Genomic DNA, 20,250 nt, shown 5'->3' with positions numbered 1-20,250 from the left:
ATATGTCTGCTAGAGAGGCACCACTGAGCCAAAGCCCAGGAGGAAGAAATCCTCCAAATGAGCTCTCAGTCTAAGCGAGCACGGCTTTCCTTGGGACTGATAAGCCAAGACTATGGTATCCACTATCCAGTGGGCCAACCGCTGTTTGGAGACAGCCTTTCCGTTCTGCTGACCTCCATAGCTCCTGGTTCTGCGTGAAGTCCACATATATATGCAGAGCGCGAACGGGACACAGCAGAGCAAGGCCAGGGTCTGGCTCCTCCAGGGGCAGCGCTTTCAAGTTCACTAAATGGTCCCTGAAAGAAGTGGTGGGAACATTAAACAACATACACTTTAAAGGTGGAGGGAGACAGCCTTCGCTCCAACCCATCTTGTAGGAAGGAAAGCACGATATTGATCTGGCATCTACGGGGGTCTTCCCTGCGGGAAGAGCACCAATCTACAAAGAGAATCCACTTCCAAGAGTAAGCGTGCCTCATACAGGGGGCTCTTAACTTAAGTGATGGTGTCTACTACCGCAGGGGGTAGGCCACTTAAGTGCTCCGTGTCCCATCCAGAGACCACACGTGGAGGTTCCAGAGGTCTGTACGGAGGTGCCATATGGTGCCCAATCCCTGAGAAAGCAGGTCCTACCTCAGGGTAATCCTCCAGCGTCAAGTCCGAAAACCAGGTCCGGATGCGCCAGTAAAGCGCAACCATCAAGACCTGTTCCTCGTCTTCCCTGACCTTGCACAGTGTCTGTGCGAGCAGGCTTACTGGGGGAAGTGCATACTTACGTAGACCCCGGGAGGGTCCGGGAATAAAATAGCTGGCAGTGGTATGTCTCTGGAGATGCAAAGAGGTCCACTTGTGCAGCCCAGAAACATTCTGAGATCAGCTGGACCACCTTGGGGTGGAGTGTCCACTCTCCCTGGGATAGGGCTGTCATAAGCAAATTGGCTACACGATTGAGCTTGCCAGAGATGTGAATGGCATGAAGCAACCTGAGTTGCTTCTGACTCAATAGGAGGAGATGGCGAGTGAGTTGCGACATTCAACGGGAGCGTAGATCACCTTGACAGCTGATGTACGTGACATGCAATGTGTTGTCCGTGCGGACCAGTACATGTTGCCCCGCAGCAGGTGTACAGGTGTACTGCTAGCAACTCGAGGCAATTGATATGCCGGTGCAAGCAAGGTCCAGTCCAGGAGCCCGCAGCTGCACATCCGTCACATGCAGCGCCCCAACCCGTGAGTTGAGACAACAACATGCCTGGACACTTGTTCTAGGGGAACACCTGCCCGTAGAAAAGTAAGGTTGAAACTGAGGTAACAGATCGGTGGGTTAACTATAGATTAAAGAAAAAGAGGTTTTCATTTTTAAAGAAAACCTGTTATTAAATCACAGACACATAATTGTATTATGCATAAGAAAGAGCCCACTTACAGATGCTAAATACAGTTGAAAGCACAAAGGGAATGCTGCTGTACTGCTTTATATCACACACACGTGTGAAGGGTACAACAAGCTGATAAGATGGGAATGTTAGGAGCTGTTAGGGATGTTGTTAGGGACTCAGGGAGTGGGGGTAAATGATGAGAAGTGTGACAAAAACCAGCAGGTTGAACTCAGCTGTGAAAACAAAAGGGAAGCTAATAACACTGCTGACAGATGGTAGAACAATCTCATTTCTGTCTTTCTCTCAATTTGTGCTGTTATGGGATTTGTTGGACATGCACTGGAAGTACTTCCCTGAGCAAACCAAGATGGATCATTGTGGACTAAAGGAGACACTTTATAAGATCCAGAACTCTGCCAACAAGCTTCTGCACTCAGCTCTGGTGCTGTTCACTGATCTCACAGCTGGAATACTTGGACATGTGTTATTCAGACGGCATTTTCACTGCCTCCTCTCTGTGCTGGTGCTGTTTGGACCTGTTCTGAGTCTCTGGGTGTCCAAGTACAGCATATTTGGCAACAAGAACCACTACCTGTACAGGCAAGATCTCAGTTAACTGAGAAAATCCTTAATTATGAGACCTTATTGCAGATTTTAAGTGTGAAATTATCTTTTAATTTACATCAACTCTTTATCTTATAAAAAATACATTAGTTCTTCTAAAAGAAATACATATTTTTGTTGTAAATATTATTAGTAACACTTAACAATAAGATTAAATTATGTGCGAGGACCCTATTGGAATTGATTTGTTTATTAACATTAATTATGCATCATCAGTAAAGAATACTTTTTTAGCATTCATTTTGGTTAATGTTAATTTTATAAATGTTGTTCATTGTTTATTCATAATACATCACATAATATTCACTTATACAACTTGAAATTAATGAATATGTAGAAATTAAAAAGCTTTAATATTTTTCGATGTTATAGTTAATGCATAATGTAAAATTTTTATTTAAATAATATGTATTATATTTAATATTATGAAGCTATTAATTATATTAAATGATAAAATATCAAAGCCACAATGCAAATGTTTATTTTCTTAATACTTTCACAGTCGGTAAATCACAAATTTCATCTGTGAAATTTATTTAAGAATCATTTATTTACGAAAATGTGTGACAGAACAAGGTTGTGTTGCATGGATCATTGTCCTGTGGGAAAATCCAATCCTTTGAGTCTTTGTGAAGGCTCTTTTCATACATTCCATACCCTTTTATTATAGTGCAAATTTGACTATTTATCACAAGTTTACTATTTATTTATTTATTTATTAATATTTCATAGTTTATGAACCATTTTTATTTCCTTTGTAATGTTTGTATTCTGAGATGTCTCATTGATTCTGGTTGTTGTGATCTCATAGGGTATTCCTGCATTCATGCTGGGGCTGGACCTGCATATTATGTGGCTCTTTCGTCTTTCTTCTGTCATTCTGCATCAGTAACTCTCTCGTTCACTCAGTCCGTCACCTCTCTCGGCTCGCTGTGACCGGGACGCTGTGGACACTGTTCCGTCGTCTTCTCTCCTTCCTACTGGACGCCTCAGGAACCTGTTTTGAGCCACTACAAAGCACCACAGAAGTTTGCAGGAACCCCGGGGAGCTCCTGGACTCTGATACGGGCCCCTTATTACTACTCAGAGAGGAGAAGGGTAAAGCAGCCTGCCTTAAGGCCGGGCTACAGTGGCAGGGATGTGAGGTTTCTGATGAAATCCTGATTCTAAGTTTATGTTGTTTGATTCTTGTTGAGGAAATAGCCGTTTTTGGGCCCTGCATGGCTCTAGGAAAGCCTCCTGGAGCGCCACTGAGGATTCTCTTCATGCTGTGTGTGTTGTTGATGAGTCTCTGGATCTTCCTGATTCTCTGCTTGCTAGCGCACTTCCCACAGTTCCCTTCCCAGCTGGTCGGGGGAGCTCTTGGCTATCTGGGATGGAAGGGACTTTATAAGGGCTGGTATGTTTTAAAGCCTGGCTGGTGCTGTCTTGGAAGACCAAGAGCTTCGCATTCGGACATCACGAGTAAAACTGCAGTAAATGCATGTAAAGGAAATAAGAAATAATATATGTATATATATAGTCAAACCAAAATGTATTCAGACACCTTCAACATTTTTCACATTATCACAGTTTATTCACTATAGTTTAAAAAATGGTAATAAGAGTTATCAAATCAGTTGATGTTTCACTGGTTTTGGTTACACAAAAGATAATACCAATTTAGGTAAACCAATTACCAAGCAATGTTTAATTTTGTTCAGTCTGTGGTGTAAAAAGGTCGCATTAGAAATTAAAGAAAAAACACTTAAGCAAAACATGGTCAAGTCAAAGTGTCTGAATAATGTTTGGTCCCAAATTTTTATATATTTTACTGGTAATCCACTGTATGAAGAATTTTGGGATATAATGTTGTCACGGTTCATGAATCGGCTGTCTCATGCTGATGTGTCTGTGTGAATGTAATTGTGTGGGTGTGGTTACTCGTTGTGTTGATTAGTGTCTCCAGCTGTCATCAATCTCAGTTCCCTTTATATGCCCAGTAATTCCCCTCTCATGTTGTCAGATCGTTGTGGTTGTTCCTCGGTGTGTGTCCTGTTCCTGTGCCTCGTCTGCTAAGATTCTTCGTTCTGGATTTCGTCAGTTCTTCGTGTCGTTTGATGTTCCACGGTTCCTGGTTGTCTTCACTCGAGCACGCAGTTCACCGCACCACCACCGGATCGCCATCTCGTCCCTGCTTCATCACCACCTGAGTGTTTGTCCCCGGCCTGTGTCTTTTTCTGACCATCCTTAATAAACTGAGTTTTACTTGCAATTTGCATCCTCCTGTTATTTCATCACAGAACGATCTGACCAGATCATGGATGCAGCAAGCCCGTCCCAGATCAACGATTTCATCGCTCACAGTATCTCACGTATGGACCAGCAAGAGGAGAGCATCTCGGGCACAGGTCGGGCGGTGCAAGCACTCGTGAAGCAGGTGTCCGAGCTCACCCAACAGGTACAACTTCTACGGACTCCCACTGCGCCCCCCACGCCGTCCGTTCCCCCACCACCAGCGCCTGCTGCAGCAGACAGCCCAGAGCCACTCCTACCCACACCCGAGGGTTATTCCGGCGAGCCGGAATTTTGCAGAGCGTTCCTCACGAGATGTTCCATGCATTTCGCTCTACAGCCACGCACGTTCCGGAGCGAACAGGCTAAGGTGGCATTTGTGTTGACCCTGCTGTCAGGGAGAGCAGCGCTTTGGGGAACGGCGGTGTGGGAGAACGGAGACAACTGCTGCACCTCGTTCCTGGCACTCTCCGAGGAGATGAGGAGAGTATTCGATCGTGCAGTGGCGGGTAAGGAGGCGGCCAGATTACTCGCCGAACTGCGACAGGGAGAAGGCTCGGTGGCGGACTTTTCTATCCGGTTCCGCACCCTGGCCGCAGAGTGCCGTTGGAACGAGGAGGCGCAGTGGGATATGTTCCTGCATGGGCTGGCTGACCGCGTTCAACAGGAGATTTATGCCCTGGACTTACCCGAGACCCTCAATGGATTGGTGGAACTGGCTTTAAGAGTTGACGCTCGTCTGAATCGTGTGACCAGATTAACGCGTACCAGTCGCCCACAGCCCAGCACGGAGGACCATCAACCCGGCGGCGCGAGCGCGGTCAGCCCCACATTCGACCATGAGCCCATGCAGGTGGGGAGAGCTCGGCTTTCCCGGGAGGAGAGGGAAAGGCGGAGATCCCAAGGACTCTGTCTTTACTGTGGCCGGGCGGGCCATTACATCCATGCCTGCCCGGTAAAAGGGCAAGCCCGATAGTAAGTATGAGGCTACTATCGGGTGGGATCTCCGCCGAGAAGACCTCATCACCATCATCGACCCTCCTCCCGGTAAGACTGAGATGGCGAACATCGACGCACAGCACCAGCGCACTACTGGATTCGGGAGCAGAGGGTAATTTCATGGACTTTAAACTTGCACTGAAGCTTCAGATTCCCATCACTCCTCTCTCACGTCACATTACTGTCAACGCACTCAATGGTCAAGAACTCCCCCGGATTACTCATTCTACTGAAAACATCACCCTCATCACTTCGGGCAATCATACGGAACTCATTTCATTTCACCTCATGGACTCACCACTTGCACCAGTGGTTTTGGGACACCCGTGGCTGTCCAAACACAATCCCCGTGTCGACTGGAGCACTAACACTGTTTCCACTTGGAGTAACCACTGTCATGAGTCTTGTTTACTGTCTGCCTGTCCTTCTGTGTCTGGTTCTGTGTTTCAGAGTGAGGCAGCGGATTTGTCAAACGTGCCCGCGGAGTACCTCGACCTGAAGGAGGTGTTCAGTAAGTCTCGTGCTGCTTCTCTTCCTCCGCATCGTTCCTATGACTGTGCGATAGATCTACTGCCAGGTAAATCTCCGCCTAAGGGCAAACTTTACTCTCTTTCTGTTCCCGAGAGGGAGGCCATGGAGAAATATATTTCTGATTCTCTAGCCTCTGGGTTCATCCAACCTTCCTCTTCTCCTGCGGGGGCGGGGTTCTTTTTCGTTGGGAAGAAGGATGGTTCTCTGCGACCTTGCATTGATTACCGAGAGCTGAACAACATCACGGTAAAGAATTCTTATCCTTTGCCGTTGATGTCTTCAGCTTTTGAGAGGTTGCAGGGAGCATCTATTTTCACGAAACTGGACTTACGTAATGCATATCATTTGGTTCGCATCAGGAAGGGGGATGAATGGAAAACCGCTTTTAATACCCCTAGAGGACACTTTGAATATTTGGTTATGCCTTTCGGGCTTTCCAACAGTCCAGCGGTTTTCCAGGCACTCGTTAATGACGTGTTGAGAGACATGGTTGATCGGTTCATATATGTTTACCTGGATGACATATTGATTTTTTCTTCGTCTCTCCAGGAACACGTTCAACACGTCAGACGAGTGCTCCAGAGATTGTTAGAGAATGGGCTTTTTGTCAAGGCGGAGAAATGCGCGTTTCATGCACAGTCTGTTCCCTTCCTAGGGTACATCATCTCTTCTGAGGGAGTGCGCATGGATCCTGACAAGGTTAAGGCTGTGGTAGATTGGCCAAGTCCAGATTCCCGTAAGGCCCTACAGCGGTTTCTGGGATTCGCCAATTTTTACCGGCGTTTTATTCGCAATTTCAGCCAACTAGTCGCACCTCTGACCGCCTTGACCTCCCCCCGAACGACGTTCAGGTGGTCGAACACTGCCGAGGCAGTGTTCACCAAACTTAAGAGTCGCTTCGTTTCGGCTCCCATTCTTGTCACCCCTGATCCCACACGTCAGTTCGTGGTGGAGGTCGACGCGTCAGAGGTGGGAGTAGGAGCAGTTCTTTCACAACGCGCTTCCTCAGACGACAAGATGCATCCCTGCGCGTTTTTTTCTCATCGACTGTCGCCTGCCGAACGTAATTATGACATTGGTAACAGAGAGTTGTTGGCGGTCAAGTTAGCGTTGGAGGAGTGGCGTCATTGGTTAGAGGGTTCGGGGGTACCCTTTATCGTTTGGACCGATCATAAGAATCTTGAATACATCAGATCTGCTAAAAGACTCAACTCCAGGCAGGCTCGGTGGGCTCTTTTTTTCGGACGTTTTGATTTTGTTCTCTCGTACCGCCCGGGTTCCAAAAACATCAAACCCGATTCTTTATCTCGTATTTTTGATCCTTCCGAACGCCCGGTGACTCCCGAGTGTATTTTACCTGAGAAGATTGTCGTCTCCACTCTAGTATGGGAGGTCGAATCGAGGGTCAAGACAGCCCTAGAAGGGGTAACGCCTCCGCCTGGTTGCCCACCGGGTCGTTTGTTTGTTCCGGAGGGGTTACGGTCCGACGTTATTCGATGGGGTCATTGCTCCAACGTGGCTTGTCATCCAGGAGTGACGCGAACCAGTTTTTTAGTTAAACAACGATTCTGGTGGCCATTAATGGCTCGCGACATTCACGATTTTGTATTGGCTTGTTCAGTCTGTGCCACTGGTAAGACATCTAACCAACCCCCAGATGGGCTACTTCGACCTCTGTCTGTCCCTTCAAGACCCTGGTCCCATATCGCTCTAGATTTTGTCACCGCCCTCCCGCCCTCCAAGGGCATGACGGTTGTTTTAACCGTAGTGGACCGGTTCTCGAAGGCGGCACATTTCATCCCCTTGCCCAAATTACCTTCAGCCAAGGAGACAGCGGTCACAGTCATAGATCACGTCTTTCGGTTACATGGCCTCCCGATGGACGTGGTCTCTGACAGAGGTTCCCAATTCGTATCCAAATTTTGGCGAGAATTTTGTAAGTTACTGGGGGCCACGGTCAGTCTGTCCTCGGGCTATCACCCCCAGAGCAATGGTCAGTCTGAACGAGCCAACCAGGACCTCGAGAGAATGTTGCGATGTTTGGTTGCCAAGAATCCGTCGTCCTGGAGCCAACAGCTTTCTATGGTGGAGTACGCCCACAATTCGTTACCAGTGTCATCCACGGGCCTCTCACCTTTTAAGTGTAGTTTAGGTTACCAGCCACCAATTTTTCCTAGTCTGGAATCCGAGGTCGCGGTCCCCTCCGCTCACGCATTCGTCCAGAGGTGTCGCCATACTTGGACTAGAGCCCGTGAGACTCTACTCCAAGCAGGGGGGCGCATGAAGGCCAAGGCCGATCGCCACCGGTCAAAGCCTCCCGTTTACGTCGTGGGTCAAAAAGTGTGGCTTTCTACAAAGAATATTCCGCTCCGCTCCGTGTCTAACAAGTTAGCTCCCAAATTCATTGGCCCGTTTCCTGTCACCAAAATTATTAGTCCGGTGACAGTCCGACTCAAACTCCCTCCTGCGTACAGGAGAATTCATCCCGCCTTCCATGTATCCAAAATCAAGCCTGTGTTTTATTCTCACTTTAATCCGCCTGCCCCGGTTCCCCCCCCGCCGCGACTCGTAGATGGGGAACCAACTTATTCGGTACATCGCATTCTGGACTCGAGACGGAGGGGACGCGGATTTCAGTACTTGGTGGACTGGGAGGGTTACGGTCCGGAGGAGAGAAGTTGGGTACCTGCTAGAGACATTCTGGATCACTCCCTTATCGATGATTACAATCGACAGGTAAGGGTGTCTGGGAACGCCAGGCGGCGTTCCTAGGAGAGGGGGTACTGTCACGGTTCATGAATCGGCTGTCTCATGCTGATGTGTCTGTGTGAATGTAATTGTGTGGGTGTGGTTACTCGTTGTGTTGATTAGTGTCTCCAGCTGTCATCAATCTCAGTTCCCTTTATATGCCCAGTAATTCCCCTCTCATGTTGTCAGATCGTTGTGGTTGTTCCTCGGTGTGTGTCCTGTTCCTGTGCCTCGTCTGCTAAGATTCTTCGTTCTGGATTTCGTCAGTTCTTCGTGTCGTTTGATGTTCCACGGTTCCTGGTTGTCTTCACTCGAGCACGCAGTTCACCGCACCACCACCGGATCGCCATCTCGTCCCTGCTTCATCACCACCTGAGTGTTTGTCCCCGGCCTGTGTCTTTTTCTGACCATCCTTAATAAACTGAGTTTTACTTGCAATTTGCATCCTCCTGTTATTTCATCACAAATGTGTCCTAGTTTACTTTATTTTGCTATCTTCACTTACACAAATGAACTATAGTGTCCTGCAACCACTAATAAAAAATTATAACAAATATTTCTGGTGTCTGAATAATTTTTGGTTTGACTGTGTATGTGTGTGTTAATTTCAAAATTAACTAATATATTTTTCAATCAAAAGTTGTATCTGTTCATTTAATTTAGTGGTCCAGCAAACATGAACAGTTGTATTCTGATTAACTAATGTCAACTGACTAATAAATACTGTAACAAATGTATTGCTCATTGTTAGTTCATGTTTGTTATTGCATTACCTAACATTAATTAATAATACCTTATTGTAAATTGTAACCAAAGTTTTTAATGTAAAAGCTTTTTAAAACTTTTTAAAAAAAGTCTGCATTTATTTGATCAACAAAACAGTAAAAAGAGTAATACTGTGAAATATTATTAAAACTGAAAAAAACTGCTTTCTATTTGAATATATTTTGAAATGTACTTTATTCCTGTGATGCAAAGCTGAATTTTCAGCATCATTACTCCAGTCTTCAAAGTCACATGATCCTTCAGAAATCCAAAACATTTATTATTATTAATGTGTTCTCCTTAATATTTTTGTGTAAACCGTGATACACTTCTTTCAGGATCTTTGATGAATAGAAAGTTAAAAAGAACAGCATTTATTTGAAACAGAAATCTTTAAAAACTTTATAAATGTCTTTACTGTAAATTTTGATTCATTTATTGCAACCTTGCTGAATAAAAATATTAATTTCTTTAACTTAATTATAGTTATTTTCCTGTTTTGTCAAACTGTAAAGATAATACATCTAAATAATGATTTATTTGACATTATGAATGAAAACATGAGCGATGCCACATTTAGCAGAACTCTTTATTGAGTAAAAACTACTACAGTTGATTCTGTTGATGTAATTGAAGCTCAAGCTCAAGCCAATGCACTGTGACTGTGGATGTGAAACTCAAGACTACATGTTTTACTTTTCAGCATATGTGTGTGTGTTTGTGTGTTGGCTGCAGTTCTCAGTAGATAAGCGCTTTTGAAGATAAGTCTCCTCTGGGCTTCTTAATCTTGTCAAAGTTCTTGACGATGACATCATACATCATGGCCTAGATTTGAACAGAATGGATCAGTCACACGAAAGCACCAACTTACACTAAAACTGAGATGTTTTGTTCAGGGCAAGCTGAGACCGCACTTACGTAAGTGTTGCGAATCTCCAGTGCTACGATGCGTAACTCACAGTACTGGTGCTGATCCAGTTCATGGACAAGCTGCCTGAAATCTCCCTGTTTCCAAGCAACAAAACAATCAAATTATCAGAAGCTCAAAGATTTTTGAAAACATGTTTATATCTAACACAAAATAAACTGACCACATGTGGCTGTTTGGAAGCCTTGGCTACAGCGTCTCCCCTCTCGCTGAAGTACCTGAGTAAACACAAGCACAGTGAGAAATATGACACATTAAAAATGCATTTATAATAGAGACATCATGAGGTTAGTGTTTGACTGTGGTTGTGATGCTGTCTGCTCTCTTACTTGGAAATCTGTGTCTGGAATCCCTCGATCTTGGTGCGGGTGTTGGTAAGCAGTTCAAACACTTTTTCCTGTGGGAACATTTTTGCATTTTTTCACTTTTCACACAACATGCTATTATTAAATGAGTACAACCTTTCTATCTTATGTACCACCGCCTCATCAATATGTTCAAGTACAATATGTTTAGCTTCCTGTGATGCAAAGCTGAATTTATAGCATCATTACTCCAGTCTTCAGTGTCACATGATTCTTCTGTACTTTTGTAGTGTACTTTGTACGGCCTTATTAGTAGTGCGTCCTTGCTTTAAAAAAAAAAATCTAACTGACCCCAAACATTTGATTGGTAATGTAATTTAACACTATAATTCATATTTAAAATGGGATATAAAATAATTAAGATTTAAAATTAATATTAAAAAATAAAATAAAAACTGCATGGGTGAAAAATTCATAAAGTGCATGAGTCATATATTATGTTAGTGTCATCAACACAAATTTATAAAACTTGCACACATTACACTATTTTGGTATATAAAATAACTTACATTAAATATATATTATTATTTTGTCAATTGATATTATTTTTTAAGTACCCCTCTTAAATGACATATTTTATGATCGCAAACATACATGCATATAGTAAAAGCTTGTGATAACTTATGATAATAAAGTTTTAGGTTGACACAGATATCAGAGAATAGACTGGACACATGACTGGTAAATACATACATTTTCTGAAGAGACGCGATCACTTTATATTATGAACAGATTGAATTTAGGCTTTTATTCACATTTAAACATTCATCAACTCACACATCAGTTGTGGTAAACGGAAGCTCAAGCATGTTTACTTGACGTGAGAACCAATGAGGTTCAATCTCGTGTTACGCAGCACGTTTGGGCTTCGACAGTAACCAATGAGGTTCAATCTCGTGTTACGCAGCACGTTTGAGCTTCGACAGTAACCAATGAGGTTCAATCTAGTGTTACGCAGCACGTTTGGGCTTCGCCAGTAACCAATGAGGTTCATTCTCGTGTTACGCAGCACGTTTGGGCTTCGACAGTAACCAATGAGGTTCAATCTCGTGTTACGCAGCACGTTTGGGCTTCGACAGTAACCAATGAGGTTCAATCTAGTGTTACGTAGCACGTTTGGGCTTCGACAGTAACCAATGAGGTTCATTCTCGTGTTACGCAGCACGTTTAGCTTCGACAGTAACCAATGAGGTTCAATCTCGTGTTACGCAGCACGTTTGGGCTTCGACAGTAACCAATGAGGTTCAATCTAGTGTTACGTAGCACGTTTGGGCTTCGACAGTAACCAATGAGGTTCAATCTCGTGTTACGCAGCACGTTTGGGCTTCGACAGTAACCAATGAGGTTCAATCTAGTGTTACGTAGCACGTTTGGGCTTCGACAGTAACCAATGAGGTTCAATCTCGTGTTACGTAGCACGTTTGGGCTTCGACAGTAACCAATGAGGTTCATTCTCGTGTTACGCAGCACGTTTGGGCTTCGACAGTAACCAATGAGGTTCAATCTAGTGTTACGCAGCACGTTTGGGCTTCGACAGTAACCAATGAGGTTCAATCTAGTGTTACGTAGCACGTTTGGGCTTCGACAGTAACCAATGAGGTTCAATCTCGTGTTACGTAGCACGTTTGGGCTTCGACAGTAACCAATGAGGTTCATTCTCGTGTTACGCAGCACGTTTGGGCTTCGACAGTAACCAATGAGGTTCATTCTCGTGTTACGCAGCACGTTTGAGCTTCGACAGTAACCAATGAGGTTCAATCTAGTGTTACGTAGCACGTTTGGGCTTCGACAGTAACCAATGAGGTTCAATCTCGTGTTACGTAGCACGTTTGGGCTTCGACAGTAACCAATGAGGTTCATTCTCGTGTTACGCAGCACGTTTGAGCTTCGACAGTAACCAATGAGGTTCAATCTAGTGTTACGTAGCACGTTTGAGCTTCGACAGTAACCAATGAGGTTCAATCTCGTGTTACGTAGCACGTTTGGGCTTCGACAGTAACCAATGAGGTTCATTCTCGTGTTACGCAGCACGTTTGAGCTTCGACAGTAACCAATGAGGTTCATTCTCGTGTTACGCAGCACGTTTGAGCTTCGACAGTAACCAATGAGGTTCAATCTAGTGTTATGTAGCACGTTTGGGCTTCGACAGTAACCAATGAGGTTCAATCTCGTGTTACGCAGCACGTTTGGGCTTCGACAGTAACCAATGAGGTTCAATCTAGTGTTACGTAGCACGTTTGGGCTTCGACAGTAACCAATGAGGTTCAATCTCGTGTTACGCAGCACGTTTGGGCTTCGACAGTAACCAATGAGGTTCAATCTAGTGTTACGCAGCACGTTTGGGCTTCGACAGTAACCAATGAGGTTCAATCTAGTGTTACGTAGCACGTTTGGGCTTCGACAGTAACCAATGAGGTTCAATCTCGTGTTACGTAGCACGTTTGGGCTTCGACAGTAACCAATGAGGTTCATTCTCGTGTTACGCAGCACGTTTGGGCTTCGACAGTAACCAATGAGGTTCATTCTCGTGTTACGCAGCACGTTTGAGCTTCGACAGTAACCAATGAGGTTCAATCTAGTGTTACGTAGCACGTTTGAGCTTCGACAGTAACCAATGAGGTTCAATCTCGTGTTACGCAGCACGTTTGAGCTTTGACAGTAACCAATGAGGTTCATTCTCGTGTTACGCAGCACGTTTGAGCTTCGACAGTAACCAATGAGGTTCAATCTAGTGTTATGTAGCACGTTTGGGCTTCGACAGTAACCAATGAGGTTCATTCTCGTGTTACGCAGCACGTTTGAGCTTCGACAGTAACCAATGAGGTTCATTCTCGTGTTACGCAGCACGTTTGAGCTTCGACAGTAACCAATGAGGTTCAATCTAGTGTTATGTAGCACGTTTGGGCTTCGACAGTAACCAATGAGGTTCAATCTCGTGTTACGCAGCACGTTTGGGCTTCGACAGTAACCAATGAGGTTCAATCTAGTGTTACGTAGCACGTTTGGGCTTCGACAGTAACCAATGAGGTTCAATCTCGTGTTACGCAGCACGTTTGGGCTTCGACAGTAACCAATGAGGTTCAATCTAGTGTTACGTAGCACGTTTGGGCTTCGACAGTAACCAATGAGGTTCAATCTAGTGTTACGCAGCACGTTTGGGCTTCGACAGTAACCAATGAGGTTCAATCTAGTGTTACGTAGCACGTTTGGGCTTCGACAGTAACCAATGAGGTTCAATCTCGTGTTACGTAGCACGTTTGGGCTTCGACAGTAACCAATGAGGTTCATTCTCGTGTTACGCAGCACGTTTGGGCTTCGACAGTAACCAATGAGGTTCATTCTCGTGTTACGCAGCACGTTTGAGCTTCGACAGTAACCAATGAGGTTCATTCTCGTGTTACGCAGCACGTTTGAGCTTCGACAGTAACCAATGAGGTTCATTCTCGTGTTACGCAGCACGTTTGAGCTTCGACAAACGTGGCTAAAGAAGGCTAAAGAAGCTTTTTGCAGTGGTGGCCACTAGCGGAGTGAACTGTCAACAGTGATAAGGTAAAGCTAAGAGTGGTCCAGACCAGCCTTCTGAACATATGATTTAAAGAAGGTATACTAAAATAAGTATGTTTCGGGAAACACGTATTAACGATAAGGTACAGCTTAAGGTGTAACTTAAGAACGACGTTGCGTTAAGAAGTTTTTGGGAAATCCAGCCATGATCTCTTTACGAACTTTTTGAAGCATCAAAATGTCAGTTGCATAGACTGTCAATGGAGGGACAGAAAGTTCTCAGATTTCATCAAAAAGATCTTCATTTGTGTTCCGAAGATGAATGAAAGTCTTACGGGTTTGGAACGACATGAGGGTGAGTAATTAATGACAAAATGTTCATTTTTGGATGAACTAACCCTTTAAAATAAGTTATTAAGAGCAATACGCTCTTCTTGAATGAAAAGAACTCAACGCTGTACTTGCACGCACAGAAAGCCGGCTCTCTGACAGCACGCAATCCTGAATACAGTTCACTTTTGCTTTGCGTATATGACCAAATATACACAAAATTGTGTCTAAATGCAGCAGCCTAATAAACCTGCAGCTTTCTGTGATAATATTAATGATAATCAAACAACAGACAACAAAGAGAAAATCACTCATTGCTCAACAATCAGTGTGTATTTAATTCATGCAGCATTTGTTTATTCAATTTCTCAATTTATTTCTTACTTGAATGTTAATGTTAAATAAACCTCGTAGTCCGATCTTAAAAATTTAAAGCACTGTTTATGTCATTTGTATCTTTGTTTTATTGTGTTAATTCTACTGTTTGTAATTTATTCTTAACAAAGAATAATAAGAAAAATAATTGTCCACCCTAGTTCGAGGTGTTTACCTGGATGTTCTTGATGTTAAGTTTTCAGGTTGCCATTACTATCTATTATAAAAGAGATGGTGGTATTTGAATTGTATTTTTGTTTGTTTGTTTGCATTGACGTTAAAATGACACTGACTTTTTATGTAATGCTACAAAAAACATTGCTGTTCGCTTTCAGAACTTTTCAGTTTGTAATTGTATTTAAATATAATTTAAATAGATTTTACACACTTAAAGCATTATCATATCGCATAGCATTATTTAACAAGTTATCAAATTTTTCTTCAATATTGTACAGCTCTTATACATATGTGGCATTAAAAACTTACAAATGTTGTTTTATTTTGTCACAATATAGGGTTAACTGACCTGTACAGAAACTCCAAAATTGTTCCCATCTTCAATTCTGGGGACCTGTAGCTGTATCCACATTGACACCTGCACAAAGGTGTCAAAATTTACCAAAATCCTTTATTAAATGTCTCGATGCCAGCACAGTCTACATGCAGTATAAAATGACCTATAAATGAAGGTATTATAGAACCAGTTGAGCAATTACATATGTCAGAAAAGTCAAATCATCAAAAAAAGGTGAAAATTTAATATCATCTTTACCTTATTTTTTTGGATGGGTTTAACTTTTTGACAAATGTAACTGTTCAGATCTGCATAGCTACCACATGATATCACTTCCTCACCGTGTTAAGACACTCCTTTAGAATCTGAATCTCAGGCTTGATGAGCTTGAAGAGTTTCTCTACTGTCTCATTGCAGGCGATGGGACCACAGGGAGGACCTTTCAGTTCACAAATAATATCATTAGTTAAAGTTGTGCTCTCCAAATCACCACTTCAGTTTGTAAGGATAGAGATGGATGGAAGACTTTGGCTGCATCCGAAATCGCACACTTCCCTACTATGTAGCAGGTGAAAAAACAGTATGTGACAAAAGATTCTTCTGACAAGATTCTGAAGTGTGCATACGATAGACATCTCACTATCCCACAAGGCCACGGGAGGAGATTTATGAATGCGGTGAAGCAACACAAGTGATAATGACAACATGGCGAATGGAGAACGTCTGGATTATATTCATAAGCGGTTGTGAAGTAATTACTTATTCAAAATATGTATTTACTCAAGAGAGTATGCATATCTCAAAATCTTTAGGTTCTGCAAAATTTCTATGACATTAACAGTCCAACAGTGCCAGTCTGTGTTCATGCTGTGAATTACACATTGTCATTTTGCATTTGGGGGAATTCAGATCCAGGGAAAATGGAACCCAACAATTAACAGTTTCAGTTTCATTTTCAAAATTCTATCAATACATATACCTTCATCCTCTTCTTCTCCTTTCTCTCCACCCTTCTTTCCCTCTTTGGCCTCTTTCTGTGTGAATAAAATGTCATAAAAGTCAAATAGGTTACTTAAACTAAACCACAAATTGGCTTGAATGTGTGATACAGTGATTAAATTGATTTAAAAAGTCACTAATGTGGATAATCAGTGTCATTTTTTGGTAAAACTGAACAATAGTGTCACTGAGGATGAATTATAGAAAGTGAATGTCATTAATTTTTTATGATGCATTCATCTAAATGGATGATATTTTTCATGTATATTATGTACAGTCTGTAAATATAGAAAATGTCTAAAATATTACCTAATATATATATTTGAATAAGGCAAAAATGTATGTAAAAATCAAATGTATCTGGGATGCATTTCAGTTATTTATTTGTATTGGTATACTTTTTTCCATATTGAAATAAAGTGAATAATTAGGCTTGTTAATAAGAAATAATGTGTTTTAATGACCTCCTCTTTCTTCTTCTTCTTAAGCTCCTCTTTAGCCGGGTCTGGGATTGGGATGTCCAGAGGAGCCCTCACAACAGACAGATCCTTCAGACTACAGGAACCCTAAAAAAAAAAAAAATATATATTCTCAATGACTCAATGAGTCTGATTGTTTAAGATGCACCTGCTGGATGACCTCATACCTGTAATATTTTATCCATCTCTGCAATTTTCTCAGGGAAGACGTTTGAGATCAACTGTTCAGCCTGTTTAAAAGAAACATTGACATGTAACAAGCTTTCATTACTAGTGTAACATCATAATATATTAATATTGGTTCTCCTTCAAACTGCTTCATGAATTCTATCATGTTGGTTCATTTCTTTTCACAATTATAATAGTGTATAATACAATTTTCTATAAACTAAAATGACTGTGGTAGGGGAGACCAGGGACTGTTGTAACGGGACGGTTGTAACACCTTCACTGTGCTCATGCTTAGTTAGTTTCCCTCCATTCTTGCCAAAAAGGGAGCCACATTTGAAATTTCCTGACGGAGTTATCTACAAAAGGTTGTTTTTGAGGTAAAAAATGACTGTACTTTTTTGGATGCTGTTATAAGATCAAATGTCTATGAATTCAAACAAGTACTAGTAGAATCACTGTTTTGTAAGCTAAAAATAGAAATGGCTAACAAGTGTCAAACTAGCAGTCAAGCTAGCTCGCATGAGATGAAAACATGGTCATTTATATTTTTAAAAACTAATCAAGCTAAATAAAAACTGCATAGTTTCCCTTTAATGTGCAAATTAAAAGTAAAATGTGCACTGTGCATTGCAAATTAAATGTAAAATGTCATCAAATCACATTTTAAGGTAATTATCTTTTTTTATATAAAACAAATATTCATAATTCATTTTAAGTATGAAAAAAGGTAATCATTACTTAAAAACATGAAATGAATAGTCACAATAACATGACTGATAAATAATATTTTCCATTTTGAGTATATGATTGGTTCATTATGTGTATTTTAGACATGTTACAACCGTCCCTGACATGTGTTACAACCGTCCCTGTACACTGGACTGTATTAAAATCAATTTTGCAACCTGTACATATTTCATAAAACCACTTAAATACATTGTTTCAGCAGTTGACAGATTTAAGTTTATAATATAACAAATTGGTTATTCCAGTATAAATGTTTTTTGATGTATTGCTAAAAAAGTGTTACAACTGTCCCCATGGTCTCCCCTACATTTGTAAAGGCGATGAAAGAGATTGACTAAATGTATTTATAATTACCTCCTTGGTGATTTTTTGGGAGAATCCATCCACCTGCAAAGTAGATAGGAAGTGTCTGTCAAACTTACCACTTCAACACTAACACGCGTTCATTAATATATTCTGATGTTTATATGGAGGTTAAACTCAAATTCCCTAATTTGTTCGCTCAATAAACAGTCATAAATTACTTTTAATTAGATTTCGGGCCTATATTAGGCGGCTTACCTGTTTCTTAGACGCGGGGCTCATGTCTAAGGAAGTCATTATTGCAGATAGTCGTTTCGATTTGTCTTATTGCAAAACTTTATTGAACCTGTTTGCACACAAACGCGTTTAATTTCTTTTCCCACTGGGTAACGTGGGGTTTAGTTTGAAAAGAGAGGAGCAAATGCACTTGTTCTCGACGAAACGACGAGAAGTCGCAGTTAGTCAGCACAAAGAATGAAAATGAAAGTGAATGAAGCATTAAATGAATAATTCCTGATGTCACCGAAAGGGGGCAACAACAATCCAAAAAACTTTCAGTGAGTTACGGAAACAGGCTTTGACAAATAGAATAAAAGTCCTGTTGTTTTGTACTCTTGCAGCTTTTGTTCTGTCACTTATAATATTTATATTTATAATATAAACACTGGACTGATCAATGAGGAATGCAAGAGAATTATATTTATTTTTACGATGCCTTCATCTGAATGTATGCCATTTTTTCATATATATTATGTATTTAAAAAATATAGAAAACGTTCAGAATATTACAAATATATATATATGTGTGTGTGTGTGTGTGTGTGTGTGTGTGTGTGTGTGTGTGTGTGTGTGTGTGTGTGTGTGTGTGTGTGTGTGTGTGTGTGTATATATATTATAAATGAGAAAAAAAAACTAAATTGAAATAAGTACATTGTATAATTTTTTTAAAGTATAGAAAAAGGTTCAAAATACCGATAAGATATTTAAAATAAATGAGGAAAAAACGAAATATATGTAAATACATACATACATACATGCATACATACATACAAGCATGCATACATTACTGTAAAGGACAAAGATAAATGTATTTGGCATATTTCAATTTATTTATTTCAGTAATTTATTTATCCTGATATATTTTTACTTTTTAAAAATATATACATATAATTGAAAATATATATATAAAAATACATTGTATACCCTTTTTATGTATTCAAAGTATAGAAAAAATATTCAAAATATTGCTAATATATTTAAAATAAATGAGAAAAAGTATAATGTAAAATTATGTATAATGTATGTAATATATTGTAAAAAATATGTAAAATATGTTTGTTTTTTTACTGTATATGTATTTTCCAAACATATATGTAAAATAAATGCCAACAAATGTAATGAAAAAATATTTGGGATAGCTTATATTTCATTTATTTGTGCTGATAGGGTTTGAATGAAAATCTATAAATATTATTCAACTTATTTACATTTCACTTATTCGTTTGGCAGACACTACATCAACTGTACATCCAAGTTTGTGAGTTCCTTGGGAATTGAACCAATGACTTTAACGTTGCTTATTTCATTGCCCATGAATTACTTTTGGTAATGTATTTTAAAAATGAAAGTTTAAATAAAACTTGTAAAATATATTTTATATTTACACTATGAGTAAAAAAGAAAATGCCATAGGAACCCAACACCATTATTATTATTCCTGACCGTAAGCCACAACTGCAAAAACTTAACATGTATATCAATTTCTGATCAGGAAAAGTCGTGCAAGGGTATAGGAGACATCATTTGTAATTGACAAAGAAAAACAACTCTTTAAAAATCAGTTTCCAAAAAGGTGTTTTCGCGGTAATGCCGCGAGTTAGAAGAACCATTTGGAGTTCCCCATAGAACCTTTCAGTGTGCAGTTTTCAAAAGAACCATTGTTTTTATAGTGCGAAATAATGCTAACACTCTTTTTCCACGAAGTAACGTTTTGTGCAGGCCAACAAAGAACGTTGTATGTAAGAGACTCCCTAATTTATTCCTAAAAGTTGCTTTTGATATCGACAAAGGACAAAGACAACACTGTAAGGAAAGAGATAGAGTACACTCTCATAAAAACAAACAAGAGTAGACTGCAGTTATGTGCAGGCCACTAGATTTAATCATCAAAACACTGTTTATTCCTTGACTTTCCGCTCATCCACTGAAAAGTACT

At 41.0% G+C, this 20,250-nt stretch overlaps 2 protein-coding genes across 6 annotated transcripts; one reads left to right on the top strand and one right to left on the bottom strand.

Moving 5' to 3' along the window:
* Positions 1 to 1,552: 1,552 nt before the first annotated feature.
* On the top strand, positions 1,553 to 9,090 carry fitm1 (fat storage inducing transmembrane protein 1). Of its 5 annotated transcripts, none has more exons than XM_081352561.1 (4): positions 1,553 to 1,979; positions 2,815 to 3,101; positions 3,207 to 3,402; positions 4,009 to 4,255. In XM_081352561.1, coding segments are annotated over exons 1-4 (891 nt in total). In that variant the 5' UTR covers positions 1,553 to 1,572; the 3' UTR covers positions 4,010 to 4,255. The 5 variants fall into 5 exon arrangements, with proteins under 5 accessions (XP_081208687.1, XP_081208684.1, XP_081208683.1 ...); XM_081352560.1 differs by lacking the exon at positions 4,009 to 4,255 and adding an exon at positions 8,745 to 9,090 and having other exon boundaries at positions 1,656 to 1,979; XM_081352558.1 differs by having other exon boundaries at positions 1,606 to 1,979; positions 2,815 to 3,402; positions 4,009 to 8,991.
* Positions 9,091 to 9,890: 800 nt separating this feature from the next.
* Positions 9,891 to 18,556, bottom strand: psme1 (proteasome activator subunit 1). The gene is made up of 11 exons (XM_081352282.1): positions 18,294 to 18,556; positions 18,087 to 18,119; positions 16,982 to 17,044; positions 16,800 to 16,901; positions 16,316 to 16,370; positions 15,678 to 15,775; positions 15,349 to 15,417; positions 10,578 to 10,645; positions 10,412 to 10,466; positions 10,239 to 10,325; positions 9,891 to 10,145 (listed from the first exon to the last, which is right to left on the bottom strand). The coding sequence occupies exons 1-11, from the start codon at positions 18,330 to 18,332 to the stop codon at positions 10,059 to 10,061; spliced, it is 756 nt and encodes a 251-aa protein (XP_081208408.1). The 5' UTR covers positions 18,333 to 18,556; the 3' UTR covers positions 9,891 to 10,058.
* Positions 18,557 to 20,250: the final 1,694 nt, after the last annotated feature.

This window comes from Scardinius erythrophthalmus (assembly GCF_964197995.2).
Source record: "Scardinius erythrophthalmus genome assembly, chromosome: 22".
Lineage (NCBI taxonomy): Eukaryota > Metazoa > Chordata > Actinopteri > Cypriniformes > Leuciscidae > Scardinius > Scardinius erythrophthalmus.
Note: the sequence above shows the minus strand (reverse complement) of the source record. Positions and strands in the feature narration are given on the sequence as shown.

Coding starts and splice junctions, on each gene's coding strand:
- fitm1 (XM_081352557.1), top strand. CDS start 1,714: ATGCACTGGAAGTACTTCCCTGAGCAAACCAAGATGGATCATTGTGGA. Junction 1,980..2,814: donor AAGAACCACTACCTGTACAG/GCAAGATCTCAG, acceptor GTGATCTCATAG/GGTATTCCTGCATTCATGCT. Junction 3,489..8,744: donor TAAAACTGCAGTAAATGCAT/GTAAAGGAAATA, acceptor TCATGTTGTCAG/ATCGTTGTGGTTGTTCCTCG.
- psme1 (XM_081352282.1), bottom strand. CDS start 18,332: ATGACTTCCTTAGACATGAGCCCCGCGTCTAAGAAACAG. Junction 17,045..18,086: donor CCCAAAAAATCACCAAGGAG/GTAATTATAAAT, acceptor TCTTTTAAACAG/GCTGAACAGTTGATCTCAAA. Junction 16,902..16,981: donor AGATGGATAAAATATTACAG/GTATGAGGTCAT, acceptor TTTTTTTTTTAG/GGTTCCTGTAGTCTGAAGGA.